The sequence below is a fragment of the Eriocheir sinensis genome, chromosome 46 (genome assembly GCF_024679095.1).
Source record: "Eriocheir sinensis breed Jianghai 21 chromosome 46, ASM2467909v1, whole genome shotgun sequence".
NCBI lineage: Eukaryota > Metazoa > Arthropoda > Malacostraca > Decapoda > Varunidae > Eriocheir > Eriocheir sinensis.
The window spans coordinates 4524192-4544976 of record NC_066554.1 but is presented as its reverse complement, the minus strand read 5'-3'; the positions used below and the strand labels follow the sequence as shown (position 1 = coordinate 4544976).

Sequence of the window (20785 nt, the reverse complement as noted above, 5' to 3'; positions counted from 1 at the left end):
GAAGAGACAAAGAGGAGAAGAAAACTAACAAATTATTAACAAACGCACAGACAGACACGGAAGCAAGAAAAAGAGATCTGACGAGACGAGAATCTAAGAACCGTCACGAAGACACACGCAAAGATTAACACGAGAAACCAAAACTAGACATCTAAAATAATAAGCAGTGAGCCAGTCACGCAGCAATATCGAGAGAGGAGCAAGACGAGTGATCAGACGAGACGAGGAAGGGAGAACCATTGACACGAACACCAAGCGAGCGAGGGAGGAGGGAATGAGTGCGTGCGACCTATAGCTAGCAGGCGGCGGTGGTGGCGGGGGTCGGTAAGGTGAGGCGTGAGGGACCTTTGGATAATGCCACGCCCACCTTATCTCCCGCTTCCAAGCTCCCCTTCCCTTCCCTTTCGCTTCCACGCTCCCCTTCCCTTCCCTTTCGCTTCCACGCTCCCCTTCCCTTCCCTTTCGCTTCACACTCCCCTTCCCTTCCCGTCCACACCTCAAGACCAACCTTCCCGTCACATCCTCCATTGTTGAAAAAGAAGTGTGGAAAAGGAGGAAGAGGAGTGTGAGAAACAGAGGGAGATAGAGGATGATAGAGAAAAAAGACAGGGGTGGATAAAGAGGTAGGGAGAAAAAGAGGAATAAAAAGAAAAGAGAGAGAAGGAGATGAAATGTAAAATATTCCCTTCCTTTCCCTTCCCTTCTCTTCCCTTCCCGTCCAGCACACGCCTCTAGACCTGCCTTCCTGTCACACCCTCCACGCACTAAGGAGAAAAAGGAGTAAGCGAGAAGGAAGTGGAGGAGGAGGAAGAGAAAGAGGACGAGGAAGAGGATCCGGTTGAGAAAGAGGGGAGAAGAACGAGGAAGAGGACGAGTCTGAGAAATAGAAAGAGAATGACATAGAAAAAGAAAGAGGAGGAGGAGAGATGTATAAAAAGAGAAAAGAAAGAGGATATGCGGGAGAAGGGAGGAAAATAGGAATAAGAAAAAAAAGAGAAACAGCGAAGGAGAGAAGATGAATAAATGAAGGACAGAAAGAGAAAAAAAGAAAGGGAAGGTGCGGAAAAGGGAAGGAAAAGAGGAATATGAAGAAAAGGAGAGAAAACAAAGGAAAACTGTATAAAAGAGAGAAAAGAGAGTGGAGAAAAGGAAAGAGGAGGCCCAAAAAAAGAAATAAAAAGAGGAAAAAGAAGAAAACGAGACAAAGGAGAGGAAAGACCCTGTAAAAGAAGGATAAAGCGAAAGAGAGACAGGAAACAAAAATATGACGCAAAAAAATACAAGGGAAAGCGAGTGAGGGAACCGTTGAAGAAGAAGAAGAAGAAGAAGAAGAAGAAGAAGAAGAAGAAGAAGAAGATATAATAAAAAAAGAACAAATAAAAAATAAAGCAGGAAACGATTACAGCAGAGATAAGAGGAGGAGTTACAGGAAAGAAAGAAGGAAGGAAGGAAAGAAAGAAAACGAAAGAAGATAATAATAAACAGAAGAAAGACAGGACAAGGCCACACGTAACGAAGAGCCGGAAGAGGAGGAAGAAAAAAAGAAGAAAACGACGAAGACCGCGACGAAAACTTCAAATAAGATGAAGGACGAAAGACAAGAACGAGAACGAGAACGAGAGCGATAATGAAGATGAGAAGGCTGAAGGTGTGTAATGAAAGGCAGGTAAAGGAGAGGCAATAGAAGAAGAAGAAGAAGAAGAAGAAGAAGAAGAAGAAAAAATATACTGAGAGACCAGGTGAAGGAGAAAGAACGCAAAAAGAACATAGAAGAGGAGGAGGAGAAAGAAGAAGAAGAAGAAGAAGAAGAAGAAGAAGAAGAAGAAGAAGAAGAAGAAGAAGAAGAAGAAGAAGAAGAAGAAGAAGAAAAAGAAGAAGAAGAAGAGGAAGAAGACGAAGAAGAAGAAAAAAAAGATAAAAAAATATAAGAAGAAGAAGAAGAAAAAGAAGAAGAAGAAGAAAAAGAGAAGAAGAAGAAGAAGAAAAAGAGAAGAAGAAGAAGAAGAAGAAGAAGAAGAAGAAGAAGAAGAAGAAGAAGAAGAAAAAGAAGAAATAGAAGAAAGAGACAGAACAAGAACAATAAAAACAATAACAAGAAAAACACGAACACAAAGACAAAACCAAGAAAAGAAAAAGACGAAGAAGAAAACCAAGACAACAAAGAAGAGGAAGACGAATATGAAGAAGAAAAAGAGCAAGAAACAAACCAAACGCCCCCGAAGAAGAACCAAAGAAGAGACAGTGAAAAATCCCAAACAAAAACAATACAAACAGGAGACGAAAAATAAAGTCACAGCAGACGACCAAGAAGTAAAAGAAAGAAAACAAAAAGGAATAGGCTGAAGACGGCAGAAAGAGGAGGAGGCGGCAGAAGCAAAAACCAAGGCAATCACAGACAAAAAAAAAACAAGAACAATCACAAGCAAAAACAATACAAAGAGGAAACAGAAAAATAGGCCACAACAGAAGAAGGGAGAAGTACACGATAAAGAACAAAAGAAAAGGGAGGCGGAGGAGGAGAGAGAGGCCGAGGGGAGAGGGTGAGGGGAAGAAGAGGAGCAAGACGTACAGAGCAAAGGGGGAAAAGGAAGGGAGGAAGCTAAAGACGGGAGCCGGAGGAGAACGCGGAGGTCGAGGGGAGAGAGCGAGGGAAAGAAGAGGAACAAAACGTGAAGAGCAAAGGGCGAATATAAAGGCAAGACGCTGAAGACGGGTGGCGGAGGAGGACGCTGAAGCAGAGGGTAGAAGGTGAGGGGAAGCAGAGGAGCAGTAACTAGTTCATATTTCTGCGATGGCTGAGGTGGTGGTATTGACGGCGGGCGCGTTACAAATGGGAGGGATTAGCCTGCCGCGCGGCGTGTCGGGCCAAAATGAGGTGCATCAGGGAACCAAATTTTAGCTCGTTGATTATCCGCGGGAGGTCCAGCGAGGCCAAGACCTTTATTATTGCTGCCCTTGCTACGACTGCCCGTTATCATTATTACTGTTATTATTACCCTTTTTGTTATTGTCTGCCATTGCGAATTTCCTTTATTATGATTTTATTAGGTATTATTATCATTATCATTTTTATCATTTTGACGTTGTTACTTATACTACTACTATCATTACTACTACTATTACTACTACTAATGATGATGATGATGATGATGATGATGATGATGAAAAGAAAAAGGAGAGAGAGAGAGAGAGAGAGAGAGAGAGAGAGAGAGAGAGAGAGAGAGAGAGAGAGAGAGAGAGAGTGTAAATCAAGACTGGCCCCAACACACGCACTCTCATGGCTACATTACGCACCGGTATGTCCTGACAATCTCACTTGAAGGACTTAATTTGGGGGACGGTGTCAGGCAGTAGTAGTCGTAATAGTAATAGTAATAGTAGTAGTAGTAGTAGTAGTAGTAGTAGTAGTAGTAGTAGTAGTAGTAGTAGTAGTGAATGTAACAGTTATAACATTTTTCTATAGTTATATTGTGTTCTTGTAAGACGGGAAAAGGAAAAAATGAAGGAACTGGAAGAGGAGGATGAGGAGATGGAAGAGAAGAGATGGAGGGGGAGATGGAGGAGGAGATGGAAGAGAAGAGATGGAGGGGGAGATGGAGGAGGAGATGGAGGAGAAGAGATGGAGGGGGAGATGGAGGAGGAGATGGAGGAGAAGAGATGGAAGAGGAGATGGAGGAGAAGGACAAAGGATGCAGCATTATTCATCACTGTATTTACCAAGGTTGTACTTAGAATGAGCCAACAAGAGAAGAGGATGGGATGGCCTAAGCATGTATTATAGTTACGCAATGCCATGCAGGAATGAGGTGAGGATGGCCAATGTGAGGCTGTAGCTGGGGTATTGTATTGCATTTCTTTTCTTTTTTCTTTTTTTACAACAAAGGAGACAGCTCAAAGGCACACACAAAAAAAATAATAAAAAAAGCCCGCTACTCGCTGCTCCCAAAAAAAGAATCAAAAGAGGTGGCCGAAAGAAAGGTCAATTTCGGGAGGAGAGGTGTCCTGATACCCTCCTCTTGAAAGAGTTCAAGTCGTAGGCAGGAGGAAATACAGATGAAGGAAGATTGTTCCAGAGTTTACCAGCGTGAGGGATGAAAGAGTGAAGATGCTGGTTAACTCTTGCATAAGGGGTTTGGACAGTATAGGGATGAGCATAAGTAGAAAGTCGTGTGCAGCGGGGCCGCGGGAGTGGGGGAGGCATGCAGTTAGCAAGTTCAGAAGAGCAGCCAGCGTGGAAATATCGATAGAAGATAGAAAGAGAGGCAACATCGCCGCGAAATTTAAGAGGTAGAAGACTATCAGTAGGAGGAGAAGAGCTGATGAGATGAAGAGCCTTAGACTCCACTCTGTCCAGAAGAGCTGTGTGAGTGGAGCCTCCCCACACGTGAGATGCATACTCCATACGAGGGCGGACAAGGCCCCTGTATATGGATAGCAACTGCGCGGGGGAGAAGAACTGGCGGAGACGATACAGAACGCCCAACCTCGAGGAAGCTGATTTAGCGAGAGAGGAGATATGAAGTTTCCAGTTGAGATTTTGAGTTAAGGATAGACCGAGGATGTTTAGTGTTGAAGACGGTGACAGCTGAGTGTTATCGAAGAATAGGGGATAGGTGTTTGGAAGATTGTGTCGAGTTGATAGGTGGAGAAATTGAGTTTTTGAGGCATTGAAGGACACAAGGTTCCTTCTGCCCCAATCGGAAATGAGAGCAAGGTCTGAGGTTAAGCGTTCTGCAGCCTCCAGTCTGAAGTATGTATTGTATTGCATTTCCTTGTATTGTGTTGCATATCATGGTTTGGCAATACTTGAAGAGATAGAGAAAGAGTTCGAAAGAGAAATGCAGTAGATGGGGTGAAAGAAAACTACACGCAAATACAATAAAGCAGAAATAATGGTGAGAACAAACGCAAGACTGAGACGATAAAGAGAAAAGAAAGAGTTGTACGCGAAGAATACGGTGTGAAAAAGGAAATGCAATGCTGTCGCGATAAAGAAGGAAAAGAGTTGGGGAAGAAGGGAACGTCAGAAGTATGGGTCATGAACACAGACGCAATATCGAGACAGTAAGGATGAAAAGAATTGATAAAGGAAACTTAAAAGGAATTTGCGTGGCTCGTGGAAAGACACAAGGCTACCACAGTAAAGGCGAGTTGGAAAAAAGTAACGTCAGAAGTTGAGATATGAGAACAGACGCAATACTGAGACATTCAAGAGGAAAGATGTGAGAAAAAACGTCAGCAATATGGGCGGTGAAGACAATAAAGAAGAAAACAGTAGGAAAAAGGAGTGTCAGTTATGTGGATTGGGAAAACAGACGCAACAGTGAGGCTAAAAAGAGGAAGACGAACGCAACAGTTAGACAATAAAGAAGGAAAAACAGAAGGAAGAGAAACTGTCAGCGAAGTGGATCGGAAAAACAGACAGAACAGTGTAGAAAAACAGAGAAAAGTGAAAAAAAAGACGCAACAGTGAGAAGAAATCAGACGCAACAAATTAGACAATAAACAGGAAGAACAGAGGTAAAGGAAGCGTCAGCAATATGGATCGGGAAAACAGATAAAACATTGAGGCAATAAATAAGACAACAGACGTAACAGTTAAACAATAAATAAATAGAAAGAACAGAAGCAAAAGGGACGGCCATCAATGTGGATCGGGAGCACAGAAAACAGACAGACAGCACAGACCCACCACCAGACGGCTGAGTACAAAGACTGCGAGCGAGCGTGGAAGGGAAATGGTAGATGCGAGGGAGCCGCCGAATTATTGATTAGAGTGGAGGAACGTTTTTACGGCGGAGAGAATGAACCCGGCTCGGCCCCCTTTGAAAGCCGCTGTTTGACCTCAGACCAGACTTTCCATGGCCCGAGGAACGCTACCAGTCGCTATTGTGCATGGGGAGGCTGAGAGGGTACAGCCAACAGAGCCAGGGTGAGGGATGGAAGTGTTTGAGTGATAGGGACCTTTTCTCTCCTCTTCGTTTCCCTTTCTTAGACTCAACTACTCGACCTTCGGATGCTAAGAACAGGCATTCGTTATTGTGCATGAGGAGGCTGAGAGGGCACAGCCAACAGAGCCAGGGTGAGGAATGGACGTGTTTGAGTGATAGGAACCTTCTCTTTCCTCTTAGTTTTCCTTTCTTAGAGACTCAGCTATACTCGACCTACAAATGCAAAGAAGGGGTGAACGGTATTGTATATGCAGCGACTCAGGGCACAGCCAACAAACCCAGGGTGCAGGATGGAAGCGTTTGAATGGTATCTGAACCTTCTGAGTTAGTGATGATTCCTTTCCTGTCAGTTTTCCTTAGAGCCTTAACTATCCGACCAACTAATGCAAAAAGGGGTTATTAATTATTGGGGTTCAGGGCACAGTCAACGCCAGGGTACGGGATGGTAGTGTTTGAATGGTCTGAATCTTTCCTTCTGTTTTTTTTTCCTTTCTTAGATTCAACTACGCGACCTACTGATGAAAGGGAGGGGTATTCCTTTTTGTGTATGAGTGCGAGGAGACACAACCAAGGCCGGGGTGCGGAATGGTAGTATTTGAGTGGTATGCGAACCTTTTGATCTGGTGATGATTCCTCTTCCTTTCCCTTTCTTAGAGACTTAACTGCTCAACCTATTAACACAAGGAACGTGATTTTTTTCATTATCATCATCATCATCAATGTCCTCATCAGATCCAACACTATCAACTGAAACATCAAAATAACACAGTAAAAACAATACGTCTATCTCAAAAACCCTTCAGACAGTTTTTTTCTCCGTTCCAGGCCTCACCATTACACTCGGATACAGGGAAGCCAGCACGCCCTGAGTTAGGTTTAGATTGCACAGCTTTCTCTGTCAGGTGGCTACAAAAGCGTACTGCATTTCCTACAGCAACATAAGAGTAAATAAAAATGTTTGACGATTTGCTTTCTTCCTCCTTTTTCTTCTTCCTTTCTCTTTTGCTTTCTCCTTCCCCTCAAAGATGCCATTCATAATCAACACAATTAAAAAAAAACATGTATCCTAAATATTCTAACATTGTACTTGGCTGAACCTCACTCCCAGCACCTACATTAAGGAGTTTCTGCATCTCATTAAGAACTATAATTTTAAGCAACGTCACACGCTGCTAACGTTACCAATGCTGTCATTTCTTTACATTCCTTTATGACGATACGGGAAACAGCGACTAAGAACTAATAGACGTGGTGACCGGCGAGGCTACAGATATAGCCACAGAGGAGCCAATGGAGAGTCATACAGTAGCCAGAAGGAGCCACAGGGTAGACGCAGGGAGGTCACGGGAATTGTTAGGCCAGAGGGAACGTATTTGGAGCGTTCCCAGAGCAGCGTTCCCCTCCGTCTTGCGTGGCGGGGCGAGGCAGGAGTGAGGGATAGCGTGAGGGCCGACCAAGCACCTCGTGTCCCTCTGCTTCACAAGGGCCTAACAAACTGCCGGTCTTCAAACAAATACTTTTTCCGCCTCAGTTTGAAAATGTCTCCGTCCCGTCGTGCGCGCGGCAGACGAGGCGGGGAACACATGTAATTAGCTGGGTTATTGTCGCCCCGTTATGAAAACATGACAACTGCCGGGGTAATGGCCTTGTGCCCCCCTCGCTAAGCACCCTCTCTATCTCCTTGGCCGCCCCCAGACAAGAGCGGTTTGCCTACGAGACCCGCTGGCAGGGCTGACGGCAAGCACGGAAGGAGGACCCCTGCCGCTGCTGCCTCTGTTTCCCTGCTGCTGCTGGCATTGCTTCACCAGGCGGGGATTGGGATTTTCAGAACACGGCATCTGCATGGTCACATTTCAAGGGGTAATGAAAAATGCATCTTCTTTAAGACCCCGCCGAAAACAAGGATACTAACTCTTACTCTGTTCCCAAAGTTTTTTTTTTTTTCTTCTTCCAAAAAGAGTGGATTAACAGCATCAGTGCCTCAGAACTAAAATGTAGAATGACTGGAAAAAAAAATGTTCTCATGAGAGATTACAACTGATTTTTTTGCCGCTGGAAAATAAAAACACATTCTATAAGTAGCAAGAATTCCTGACTCTGCTTTGTGACGATCGGTGAAAACAATTACCCATTTGAAGTGTGGCAGCCCTCGCCGGGGATCAAAGAATGCTTTTAACTCTTCGCCTAACAGAACCAAAACGAATCAAGATGCAAATGTTCTGTTTATTCGAATCCCTTGTCCTTACATAATACTTTGTTTTTCGTGAATTGCGCGAATGGAAATACGAATGCGGTGTTTACGTGATAGGAAGAAAAATATCTAAAGTATGTATGCTTAGTGAGTGCATCCTTTTATATACACCAATGGAAACAGGTCAAGGGCAAAAACAGACAAAAATAAAAAAGTGTGTGTGTGTGTGTGTGTGTGTGTGTGTGTGTGTGTGTGTGTGTGTGTGTGTGTGTGTGTGTGTGTGTGTGTCTGCTTCCCTACGCATACGTCCGAGGTAAACTCAAGCTAGACTGTACAACATAAACTGCAAACTTAGAACAAACAAGATGTTTCGCAAAACCTAACGATGCTCCTGAATAACAGCTTCCGCCTTCCCTGTCAGGTTTGGCAGGAAATCATTGCTGCACTGGTGTCTTTATAACGCTTTTGAGTGTGCCATGCAATTCTCAATCAGTCTCCATCAGTTTCGGTTTGACTGCACTAATTAAATATTACATGAACTGAATTTATCTTTATATTACATAGTATATCCAACGGGGTCTTCTGGAAAATACAAACAAAGCAGAGTCCACTAGAGAGACAGATGCATGCGAGGGTGGGAGGAAGGTGCAAATAAGTAACTAACTCCTTTCCCTGAAGGTTATTTATGATGCTCTGTCTTCCAGATGTAACGACGCAGCGTGGAGGAGCACAGTACGTAAGGCAGCAAGGAGAGCAAGATAGCCAACCTGGGGCATCCAGGTGGCCGAGTGAGGCGCTGGGTTGAGTTGGACACTAATAACGCATGGCCTGAGGTGTTGGTGAACCTGGAGGCAGCAACCTTCAGGGATCCTCCGCTACAAGTCTTCGCTGATATATCAACGCAGTTTAAGACAGGAGACCAAGAATACTCCAAGTAACTGGTGCGCTGAAGTGTTGGTGAACCTCTAAAAGGCAATACACAAAGGTCTCCTGCAACTCCTCGCTGACACATAGACGCAGTTTAAGATTAGAGAAGGAGGATATTTCAACAAAACTAATGACATGAATTGAGGAGTTGATTTTCCGTGGAGCAGGAACACACAAGGATCCTATGCTACTAGTTCTCGCAGCTCTATCGACCCACCTTACAACCAGAAGCAAATGACCCATAGAAAGTGTTAACAATGACTGACAACGCCCCTCATGCAACTCTAGGACACATGACTAAAAGGGGAATGGATAATCTCTTATAAGCGACAAGACTTCATTTGGTGAGGTAGACATTTTGGCAAAATAAAACACAGGAAACCGGACAATGGGTGGATTACATTAGGCTTAGGTGGGCACGCCTGAGGGGACGGCCCCGTGCCCCGCCCCGCCCCACCAGGTCCTGTGATGCCCAAGTGAGCCGCCCCGTGGGACCCTGAGGCCGCCGAGGAGTTAACCAGAGGAAGGAGTCCTAGAGCCTGCAAGCATGAGGGTCGGCCTAATTCTCGTCTTGTCCTCGCTCCTCAATGGTGAGTAGTGTTTGGTGATGAATGACTTGAGAGGGAGTGAGAGAAAAAAAAATGTGTGTGTGTGTGTGTGTGTGCCAGGGAAGGGGAAGGGGCGAGCACAGGGGAGCGTCCGTGCATCTCAAACAGTCATTGGCAGGAAGATGGACGAGTCGCCAACTTCGCCGCGCAGAAGTAACGCACAAAAACATTCCCGGCGGAGGTCGAAGGTTTATTACTGGGCCTCGAGCAGCGCCAGCAAGCGCATTAATACCGGAGACTTTTTCTGGCATGGAATTAATACCTAAGCGAACATTATTCATGATTGGCTCAACATTCATATCCGATTAGCGAGAGTAATCGCTTGAGATTGGACAACATAATCATCTCATCCCGGACTGTGAACTCGCTGAGGCAGGACGGGACGTGGCGTGTGTCGCGGGAACCAGACAGACCGACGTCAGACTCGCCATAAAAGGATAAAGGAATAAAAAAAAGAGGAGAAAAAGGAGCCGGACGAAAGCGCGAGGAAACGAAACGTAAAAACTTTCCTCCTCCATTTCACAGATAAAGAAACGCAAAGAGGCGCAGGGAAAGGGAACAAAACACGGGCAGGACGTCGTTTGCCGCTCTCTTGCAAATTTTAGTCAAGAGGGAAAACACACCGGTGACAATGACTGTGTGGGCCAGAAATACGGGACGCTCCGGCCCCACATAATTGCCGAGGCGGGAGAGGATATATCCCCCGAAGTGTTCGCCGCCGATTACACAGCCGGCCGCAGCGAGCACCACAGCGGAGGGGGAAGAGCCGGGTTTGCAAAGTCACGTTCCACACCTACAAATGACGAAAGAGGGGTTCAGCGGCGCCGTGTTTCCGAGCTTCATTAATTCCGGCGTGCCGATGCGAGTCTACACGCCCCTCGTCCCCTCCTGCATCCCTCCTCCTCCTCCTCCTCTTCTCCCTTCCGATCAGGACTGACCCTCGGCTCGCCTCGCCTACACAAAGTCTCTTATTGAACTCTGACTTCAATTGCTAGACCTATCTACCACCACCACCACCACCACCACCATCAAAGCCACCACCTCTACCACCACTATCAACGCCACCATCACCATAAGTGTCATTACGAACGCCACAAACACCAACACCATGACCAGCCTCACTATCAACACCAGCACCACTACAACCACAACTACCGCTTCTGTCGATATCACCACCACCATCACTATAATCCGAGACACCATCACCACAATCCCCATAAGGACCAACACAACAAACATCAACACCATTACCAACCCCACTATCAACACCAGCATCACTACGACAAATACCACCCCTGCTTTCAACATTACCACCACTTTAAACACCATCCTCACCACCATTTACACCACCGCGCGACTATCACTATAACCGCACCACCACCACCACCACCGTCATTCCCTCAGTCGAGTAATTTTCACTCTGCCTGCTATCCTCCGCGGCATTCCAAGATAATCTCTTTAAGCTTGCCGCCGTAGTTATTGACCTCGTCTCTGAGCTGCGATGCTTTATGTTGGCACACATCATTCGATATTTTCTCTGTATCGGAAAAATGAGCGGAGGAACAAGGGCGCAGCGAGCGTGGGCACCTCCCGGCAGACCGAACGTGCGGTAAAAACAGCCATGACCTAACTCGGCTTCCTCTGGCAGCGCGGCGGCGGCAAATGAAGTGAATCTCCAGAGTAATGCTTTTCTCTCGCCTTGCACTGAGGCAGCATAAACTAACGGTGAGCCATTTCGCAGAGTCCTAATAATACTGTTCGCCGCCTCCGCTGCGTTGAAGGACACCTAACTAACGACGCCTCGTGCAATATATTACTGTGGGACGAAATTCTTACCGGCACAATGAAATCTTTTGTTCGTGTTGCGTCCTAATAATACTGTGCGTTGCCTCTGAGCGTTGAGGGACACGTTTCTGACGATGCCTAGTGCGGTGCATTACACGAACAATGAATTCTTACGAGCACAGGAGATTGATACAGTAACGCAGCAGCATGCGCGTGAAGTAGACAATAATCAGTTTTAAAAAGTAGGTTTTTTTTATTAAAAAAAAACTTATTTAATGCAAACTAAATTCTTAGTGGAAGTGAAAACTTTAGTCCATGTTACACCGTAAGTCACTGTCTGGTTGCAGAATTTTGTTTTGAGACGAAAAAAAATCTCAACAAGTGGTCTTCTTTCGGGAACGATAATTTTAAAGGCAAAATGATATTCTGTTCGCGTAGCACCGAGAGTCAATGATAGGCTACGATGCTCACGTTTAGAGAAACAAAAAACGCTTAACAAGTAAACTTCTTTTATTCATGAACTAATGTAGCGAAAACCCAATTCTTAAACTCAAAATTAAATAATTTGTTTGTTATGCCGGAAGTTATCATTATGCTACAGCCGTCAAGTTTTAGAGAGAAAAACAATAAAACATTCCACGACTTATCTTTTTTAATGGGTAGACTAATGGAATGGAAACTAAATGCTGCCAAACAAATAAAATCTTTTGTTCATGCCACGCCATGTCATTATCAGGCTGCAGCGCTCACTAACAGGACACGAAAATAATAAAACGTTTCAAGAGCAGTCTTCTTTTATTGATCACTAGCCTAAATGTTATTCATGGGCTTCAGCAGCTCGCCGGTTTCATCAAGCAGGACATAAGAATGAACGCGGCAATGGTGTACACTTCCTCTCGCCACCTGTGTACACTTACGTCCGCACACACACACATACACACACACACGACAGCCCAGGCCACACACAGGTTGCGGTCACTACGGGATGTACTATGTATGGGTAGAGGCAGCTTTTTTTCCCTTTTTTCAACGTATAATTTTAAGAGAAAGCATCCAATAATAAGGCAGTTTTATCACTGATGTACTGGTTTGTACGTTGCAGAAATGAGTTACGCAATTTTGTAGTAGTGATAGCAGTAATAGTGGTGGTGGTAGTAGTAGCAGTAGTAGTAGTAGTAGTAGTAGTAGTAGTAACAGCAATAATAGCAGTAGTAGTAGCAGTAGTAGTAGTAGTAGTAACAGCAATAATAGCAGTAGTAGTAGTAGTAGTAGTAGTAACAGCAATAATAGCAGTAGTAGTAGCAGTAGTAGTAGTAGTAGTAGAAGTAGCAGTAGTAGTGATAGTAGAGGTAGTAGTAGTAGTAGTAGTAGTAGTTGTGGTGGTAATGATTCATAGAACCATTGCAACACCAACATTAATAGCAAAACCAATAACGTTAAGCATAATAATAATAATAATAATAATAATAATAACGCCAATAATAATAGAACTTTGTAAACACACACACACACACACACACACACACACACACACACACACACAAACACACACTATACCCTCCGGTAGCTCAGTGGTTCAAGCTCAGTGCTGCTAGGCTCCGGCCTGGCTGACGGAGGTTCCAGCCTCGCATAGGCCGGGATTTTTCCACTGACAAGGAGTGGTTACTGTCCTCGCTTGAGCAAGGGGGATGGGGTGTGTGGTGTGTGAGGTCCGCCAGTACCCTGAGGTCAACTATAATAAGCCTTGCCCTAATCGGGAGGTACTTGCTGGCGATGACGAGTTCAGCTCTTGATCAGGCCGTCGTGAATCACACACACACACACACACACAACAATAGCCAGCACAATCCTACACAAACATCATAGCTACACAATATTCACCTGCCTTGCATAGCTAAATAACACACATATTCGCTAACCTCTCCTCACCCCTGGATGTCACCCTTTCAGAGAGGCAGGAGAAGCCCGCGATTGTCACCCCACCCCCCATCCTACATCCCACCCACCCCCCTTCACTCCACCCACCCCTACACCCTCACCATACCCTTCACCTCACACCCTCCCCCTACAGTCAACACCCCAGACCCTCCCCCCACACCCTCCCCTACACTCACGCCCCGCCCCCCGCACGCAACACAGCCACCCTCACCCTCACCTGCTTCCGCGAACACGTAAAGTTGTCCATAAGTCACTTACCTCCGCCGCTGCAGGTTGTTCCGCCTCGCCGACAGGGCCAGGCGAGGTTGTAGGCGAGGCGGCGTTGCAGGGAGGCCGTGTCCCCCTCTGCCCGGCCTCATGTTTTCAATACGAGCTGCAGGACACAAGGCAGCTGCATGTCACTGGCCTTGTCTCCGTATACACTCACATGCTTGCGTGTAGCCCTTTGAAGTTTTTTTGTTGTTGTTGCTGAAATACCACTGGACGCAACATTTTTTCCCCTTCCTCTGTCTCGGTGACGTCTCTTTGTGCAGTGAAACGCTCGTGATATTTTAATTAGCGTTCGATTGTCCGTTTCTGCTTTTTCTTGTCCTCAACGCACACAAAGCGCAGTAATTCCCGTGGAGTTTCGTCCTCAACCAGTCACTAATTTCCTGCTCTCGTCACTGCCCACACACTAGTCACTTTCTCTTTACACATTATTGAGCAAGCCATCTGTAGTTTACGTTTCCACACTGGTATCTAGGCTAGGGTGTTGTGTCAACCTTTAGTCCCTCACACTGCACACTTACATGAATAAGTCATCTTCACAGCAGTGACACACACACACACACTCACATTCACGTGCATTTTCCGTTTCCTTGTCACTAATGGCCGGCTAGTTCACGCTTACTGTTTATTTCCTGCCCTTCTCACGCCTCACACCTGGATAACAACAATAACGTTAGTTGCCTGGTGCAGTGGGGAACACTCACTGACCACTGACCAATGGCATGGCGGAAGCTCTGACGTCACGGGCGGCCCTCTAGCCTCTATCCGCCCCCTGAGCTCCCCTTCTTCATCCCTCCCATCACACGCCTGACAAATTTGCTCTCAAACTGAATTCCTAATCAAGTCGTTCATTATCCTCCCTTTTTCTTCCCGTGAGCTTTGACTGATTGGAAAGTACGACATGATTTGCAGTTTTGTTTCCATCTATCAGGAGGAAGGGGAGGGAAGTTAGTGTTTCTTTAGGGTTGGTAGCACTGCCAAACGAGCATATGTTATTATGGAAAGACTCGTTGAAGGCTTGTGATTTCTTTCTCTTCAAACAGTTGTGGGTTATAAAGAGTATATTTTTTTTTCACGAGCTAACGATTCCTATCTGGAAAGACTTCTTGATGGTTTGGAGCTGTTGTACTGTCGTTTATTTCTTTCTTTTTTTTCCCTCATCAAACAGTTAAAGAGATTATAAAGAGTACATTCTTGACTGGTCGCGGAGGTTTCCGTTAACGTGTGTGTGTGTGTGTGTGTGTGTGTGTGTGTGTGTACGGGGAAATTATTAATATTAGGCTACAAGCAAGGTTATATATTAGGCTACGAGGTAAAAATGGCAGTAGGATTGTCCATATTAGTCATTTCAGTTTGTCCTTTAAATCTATTAGAATATATTAGTTTTCCATTACCATATTGTTCTTTAATTTACTGGAATATGTAAATGTACCTGTATTTTTCATTATATTATAGATACGTGTAATTATTTCAGCATACATGTTACAGTGTATTACGTGTAAAGGCAGAACTGATGTTTCACTACTAAAATCCTCCTACGTTATCTTGAACTATATTACGAATACGTCACGTTATTATAGTCTTGTCTTACGCTGCATTACGAAACACACCAATTCATTATATTAACCAACACATAAGAACATAAATACAGCAAGCCACAGATTTCTGCTGCTGGGGTAAAAAAAATAATAATAATAACCTGATGTCTCGTTTCCGCCTCATCCCGCACACTACCTTGCTAACTTCACCTGTTCATGATAATAATACGTAACAACAAAGCGTAACAGGTGAATAAGAGAAAGTGATACCTTACAGACTGCCGCTGAAAATTGTGCTGCGTCGTTTCCATCTTGCCATTAATTTTCAGCCGTCAATATTGCCTCGGGAGCAAGATTTCAGAACAAGGGTATTATGCTTTCAATTATACTTTCGGCGAATATTTTCCTGCAACATCTATTTTTCCGTAATTGCTCCCGTAATGTCAGCGGCTTCGACAGTTCCTACCCAGCCGAGCCTCGCGTATTGCCTCGTTACTTCCATGATTCTGTTTCCTCGGCGAACAGGTATGGGAATAATTAGTGTTGTTCTCTTATTCTTGACTGTTTCTTCGTGCATTGCCGTATAGATGTTCTTCCTTTATCACTGCTGCTATTATTACCATTATTACCATTATTGTTGCCCTCGTTACTTCTTTCCATAATTATCTTTCCTCGGCGAACAGGTATGGAAATAACCATTGTTGTTTTCTTATTCTTGTCTGTATTTCTTCGTGTGCACTCCCGAATAAATTTTCTTCATTCACTACAACTACTATTACTGTCATTATTTTATCATTACTATTGCTCGTTTCATTATATATATTTTTTTCTTTTGTGTTCATCCCAAGTCATTATTTTCACGCGTATAAAGACTTTACGATATTGTTGGAACGAGGGAATGTTGGAATAATTCTTCAGAGAGTAGTAACTCGGGGAGCTGTAGGACTAGGATTCGCTGCTGCCTTTTGAAAACATGATAAACAATGCATAATGTGATGGATGAAAAACCTGGCCCATCAGTCTTCTCTCTCTCTCTCTCTCTCTCTCTCTCTCTCTCTCTCTCTCTCTCTCTCTCTCTCTGATGAAGATGAGTGATGCAAACTCCGCCTCATCTTTAAGCAGAACTCCACCACCATCACACACTTCATTTTTCCCCAACTCATGAGACTCTGCATCCGAATAAGTCTTGTACGGACGAATTTCCCATCTATAACCACCCCCAGAAACCATGTACGGTGAGGCATTTGTCCCCTCTACCAACGTCACACACACTTCATTTTTCCCCAACTCATGAGACTGCATCCGAATAAGTCTTGTACGGACGAACTTCCCATCTATAACCAGTCCCAGAAACCATGTACGGTGAGGCATTTGTCCCCTCTACCAAAGTCACACACCAGCCATTTTAACCCAACCATGAGACACCGCATTCGATTAAGTCTTGTAAGAACGAATTTTCCTTCTTTAAATACCCCCAGAAACTATGTACGGTGAGGCATTTGTCCCCTCTACCAATGTCTCACACCAGCCATTTTTACCCAACCATAAGACACTGCATTCGATTAAGTCTAGTAAGCACGAATTTTCAATCTGTACCCACTCCCAGAAGATCGTGTAAGACGTGGCTTTTGTCCCCTCGGCCAGTATCCAGGTTAAAAGAAGAACGGAGTAATGAAACGTGAAGTACATTACATATTTTTACCCTCCAAGGTGTTTCGTGTTAATGCCACTGGATTTCTGAAGGATAAAGTCCAACTGAACTTCCCAACATTAGGTTCCACAGTTGCCCTCGCCCGCTCTCTCTCCTCTCCTCCGCTCCGCTCTTTTATTCCCTGACACACACACCCCTGATTAATTCCCTCTAATCCAGCCGTCATCACCTCCGACACAATGTAATTTCCCTCCTGTAAACCCCAAAATCATCTATTGGTTCATCCCTCGCAGTTTCAGCTCCTTGCCAAACAGTTAATTCACGTATTACACAAGAATTGGCTAACTTTTGTGTACGTGTTTGATGTGTTTGTTTTTTGGTGTGTGTGTGTGTGTGTGTGTGTGTGTGTGTGTGTGTGTGTTCGTTCATCTCTCTCTCTCTCTCTCTCTCTCTCTCTCTCTCTCTATCTATCTATCTATATATCTATCTTTTGGTCGTCCATCGCTTAAAACCTAGATCCATTGCACGTCAGGCCATCAGTATTTCGCAAACACATTTATCCTCCCATACAATTACCCGGAGAGTGAATGGCTCAGTGACTTCAAAGGTAAATGAAATGGAATCGTGCCGAGAGGGAGCCCTTGTGCTGAAACTGAGACTTCACGGGATGAGACATTAATTTACATCAGCTCACTTACCTGCCTCTGGGAAGATAGACCGAGTGCAGGTGAGAGGAGAGCGAGCACTGAGTCTAATAACATTGGCGGGATAATGCAGGTAGGAAGAGGCTGCCGCCGCTGCTGGCTGGCTGGCTACTCGAGTTTCGCGGAATAAAACCTCCGGGGGGTGGAATATCTTTAAAAAAGTTTCCTGAATTTAAAGTAATCCATTTAAAACCTTTGAGGTATTCCTTTTAAAAAAGAAAGTTTGCGAGGGGCCGATGTTGCCTGCCTGCCTGCCTGCCTGCCTGCCGGTCTGTCCGCCTGTCTGCCTGTCCGTCTGTTTGTCTGTTTGTGGGTCTTTCCATCTGTCCGTCTGTCTATTTGTCCACAAGGTAATCTGTCTCTGTGTTCCTCTCTGTCTGTCTTTCTGTCTGTCTCTCCGTCACTGCATGACTTTCCATCTCTGCCTGTCTATTTCTCTGTTTGTCTACCTGTTTGTCTGTCTCTGTGCATGTCTCCAATTTTCCGTCCGTGTCTGTCAGTCTGTCTGTCTATCTCTCTGTCCGTCTGTATTTACATATGTACGTCAGTCCATTTGCTCTCTCTCTCTCTCTCTCTCTCTCTCTCTCTCTCTCTCTCTCTCTCTCTCTCTCTCTCTCTCTCTCTCTCTCTTACCCAATCCCTCGCTCTCCCTCCCTTCCCCACAACCCACCCTCCGTCTCCTCACCCATACCAACCCTCCCGCAGCAGTGACGAGTTAAAATGTTTTGCCTCAGAGCGCAGAGCATAACACACCGAAGGATAACACATTAGGGACTCAGCTCACCTCTAATCTGAGCCATTACCGTGCTGCCGTCACCCCAACTGCACCCGAGCCTTATTTACCCTTCCGACATCGGTGGAGGGAAGCAAATCCGAAGAGGATCAGGAATAATGAAGACGGGGAAGCGGGCAGGTAGAGCTGGCGGTGGTGGTGGACAGGGAAGGAAGGAAGAGCGAAAGGATGGTAATGAGCAGACAATGGAGGAGAGAAGGAGGCGGCAGTAATGCATTCAGCGGTAAATATTTGCCTTTCCTTTCCCCCATTATGACCAGGTATTATGTACGTGTACCAGCAAACACAACAAAACAATGTCTGATTTTTTTTTTCTTCCTTTCTTTCTTTCTTTGTCTCACTCACACACACACACACACACACACACACACACACACACAATCACTCTCTCTCTCTCTCTCTCTCTCTCTCTCTCTCTCTCTCTCTCTCTCTCTCTCTCACTAATAACGGCAATCGCATCTTTGTTTTCCGTTCTTGTTCGTTCCTCTTGCCAGAAAAAAACGGCGAGTAATGGTATTTTCCGAGAGCGTAATAATTATTTACATTGATGCTTGTGAGATAAAAAAAAAGTTACATTTATGCTCGATGATTCATTACACCACGGAAAATTAATCCACTCTCTTTACCGGTCAATACATTATGTGAAATTAACAAGAAAACGAAAACACACAAAAAACAGTCACGTGAAATGCAATTAGCTAAATAATCTGCACTCACCTGGAAGAGCCATTAGGAGGGCATTAAGAAGAAAAGGTAAGCTGAGGCAAGAAAGCCGGAGCAGCAATAAAGAGCAGAGCCAGGCAATGGTAACCACCGGGAAAACAATGCAATCTGGAGGAGACCATCCATCACCCGATGATTTACGGCGGCGGCGGCGGCGGTCCAGCCAAGACCAGCAGCCGCCCGCCCGCCCGCCGCCGCCCAGGGAATATTGGGGCTGAGATACGAGAAATGGCACCCCGCCGCACCCCCTCCTCACCCCTGACGCCCCCTGCCTCTGCCTCGCCCTTCCGCCGATGGGAGCCGCCACGCCGCCTTCCTGCACGCCACTACAACGGGAAAAATCTTATTGTCACATTCCTTTTTTTCTTCTTTTCTTTTCTTCATAGGGAACTCCCCGAGTCCCATTCTGCGGCACAACGTAGACGTAAAATCTTATTGGCAGCTTTTTAAAATTTTGTGTACCCATGCAAGTCACTATTTCTCCTCTTAGTCTTATTCTTATTCATATTCTCACTCTTATTCTTATTCTTCCTTTTCATCCTTCTTTCCCTATTTTGTAGTGTCTATTTATATGCAAGTGTATGTCTACCACACTAAGAAGTTATGCAATGTCCATGATACACGCTTTTACCAAGGCTCCTTACGTATTCTCCTTCCTAAGCCGCAGAAGATCAACAAATCTGTCACAATGGACTTGCAAGCGCTTAACAGGACTCTGGAAAACCTTATGAGCTGTGAATAAGGAACTTTTCCCTTATCCTAAAAGAGCGCAATTAAAGAGATAATTAAAACCCTCAGGACGTAATCACCATCCCGGGCAAACTAATCCAAACTCGTAATAATGCTAAAGCCTAAAATATCGCTTCTCGAGGCATAATTTCTGCAAAGTTTGTGGCGGCGTGAGGACCCTATTCTGGTCTGCCCCTCCCCCCCCCCTTTCTTCTTCTCCTCCTCCTCTTTCTCCTCCTCTTCACTCTCCTCCACCTCCTCCTCCCGCGGTCGGCAGGTACAGACTGGCTGGATGCGTCTTTGTCTGCCCGCCTGACACTTACACGAATATCAATTGATAACGATCATGATATTGCTCCCGTGCCCGCGCCTCCGTGCTTGCCTCGGTACTGGCTGCTCGGTGTTTGCTTCTGAAATTTCCTCTCGAGTCCGTAAGGAAAATTTAAAATCCGTGGAATTAATTGTTCTTAGCGTGATTTTCATTGTATTGACATCGTGTTGTCCTAGTACCTACAGTCTGATTTTTGGGGGTGGTGGTAATTCATGTAGTAGATTAGCTAAATGTATCTTTAGGATTACCTCAGTTATCATGTTTTTCGTAGCCGAGTGTGGTACTGTATTGATCCCCCCTTTCAGTCCCCCCCCCCTCACTCCACCATAGTCCCAGTGTTGGCTTCATGGTCATGTGCTTCATCTTTCTCCTGAAATTCATGAACTAAATGTTCTAAGTGAATCCTTGGCATGATTTACATTTTCATAGTTGATGAGAACCAAGTTGGGTACTGTAGTCTTCTTCCCTCTCCCCTCCCCGCGCCACCACCCCCAGCATTATTGTGACGCTGCTTCACGTATTGCTGCTGCTGCTGCCTCTGCTCTGCCTCCCGGCCGTCCGGCACACACGCGGCAGCAGCAGCAGCAGGTCAGGGCACCGCCTTTGTCCACGGAAACACCGATGCAGCGCTGCGTCTCTTATTTGC

At 45.3% G+C, this 20785-nt stretch overlaps 1 protein-coding gene across 2 annotated transcripts in view; it reads left to right on the top strand.

Annotated features, from left to right (window-relative positions):
• LOC126980993 (uncharacterized) overlaps positions 1–20785 on the top strand; it is a 57804-nt gene that overhangs the window by 16580 nt on the left and 20439 nt on the right. For both annotated transcript variants that reach the window (XR_007733697.1, XM_050831532.1), the window contains exon 2: positions 8847–9659. Coding sequence is in view for 1 of the 2 variants with exons in the window: in XM_050831532.1 (XP_050687489.1) it covers positions 9617–9659 (43 nt within the window). In the remaining variant the exon portion in view is untranslated. The remainder of the gene's footprint in view (positions 1–8846; positions 9660–20785) is intronic.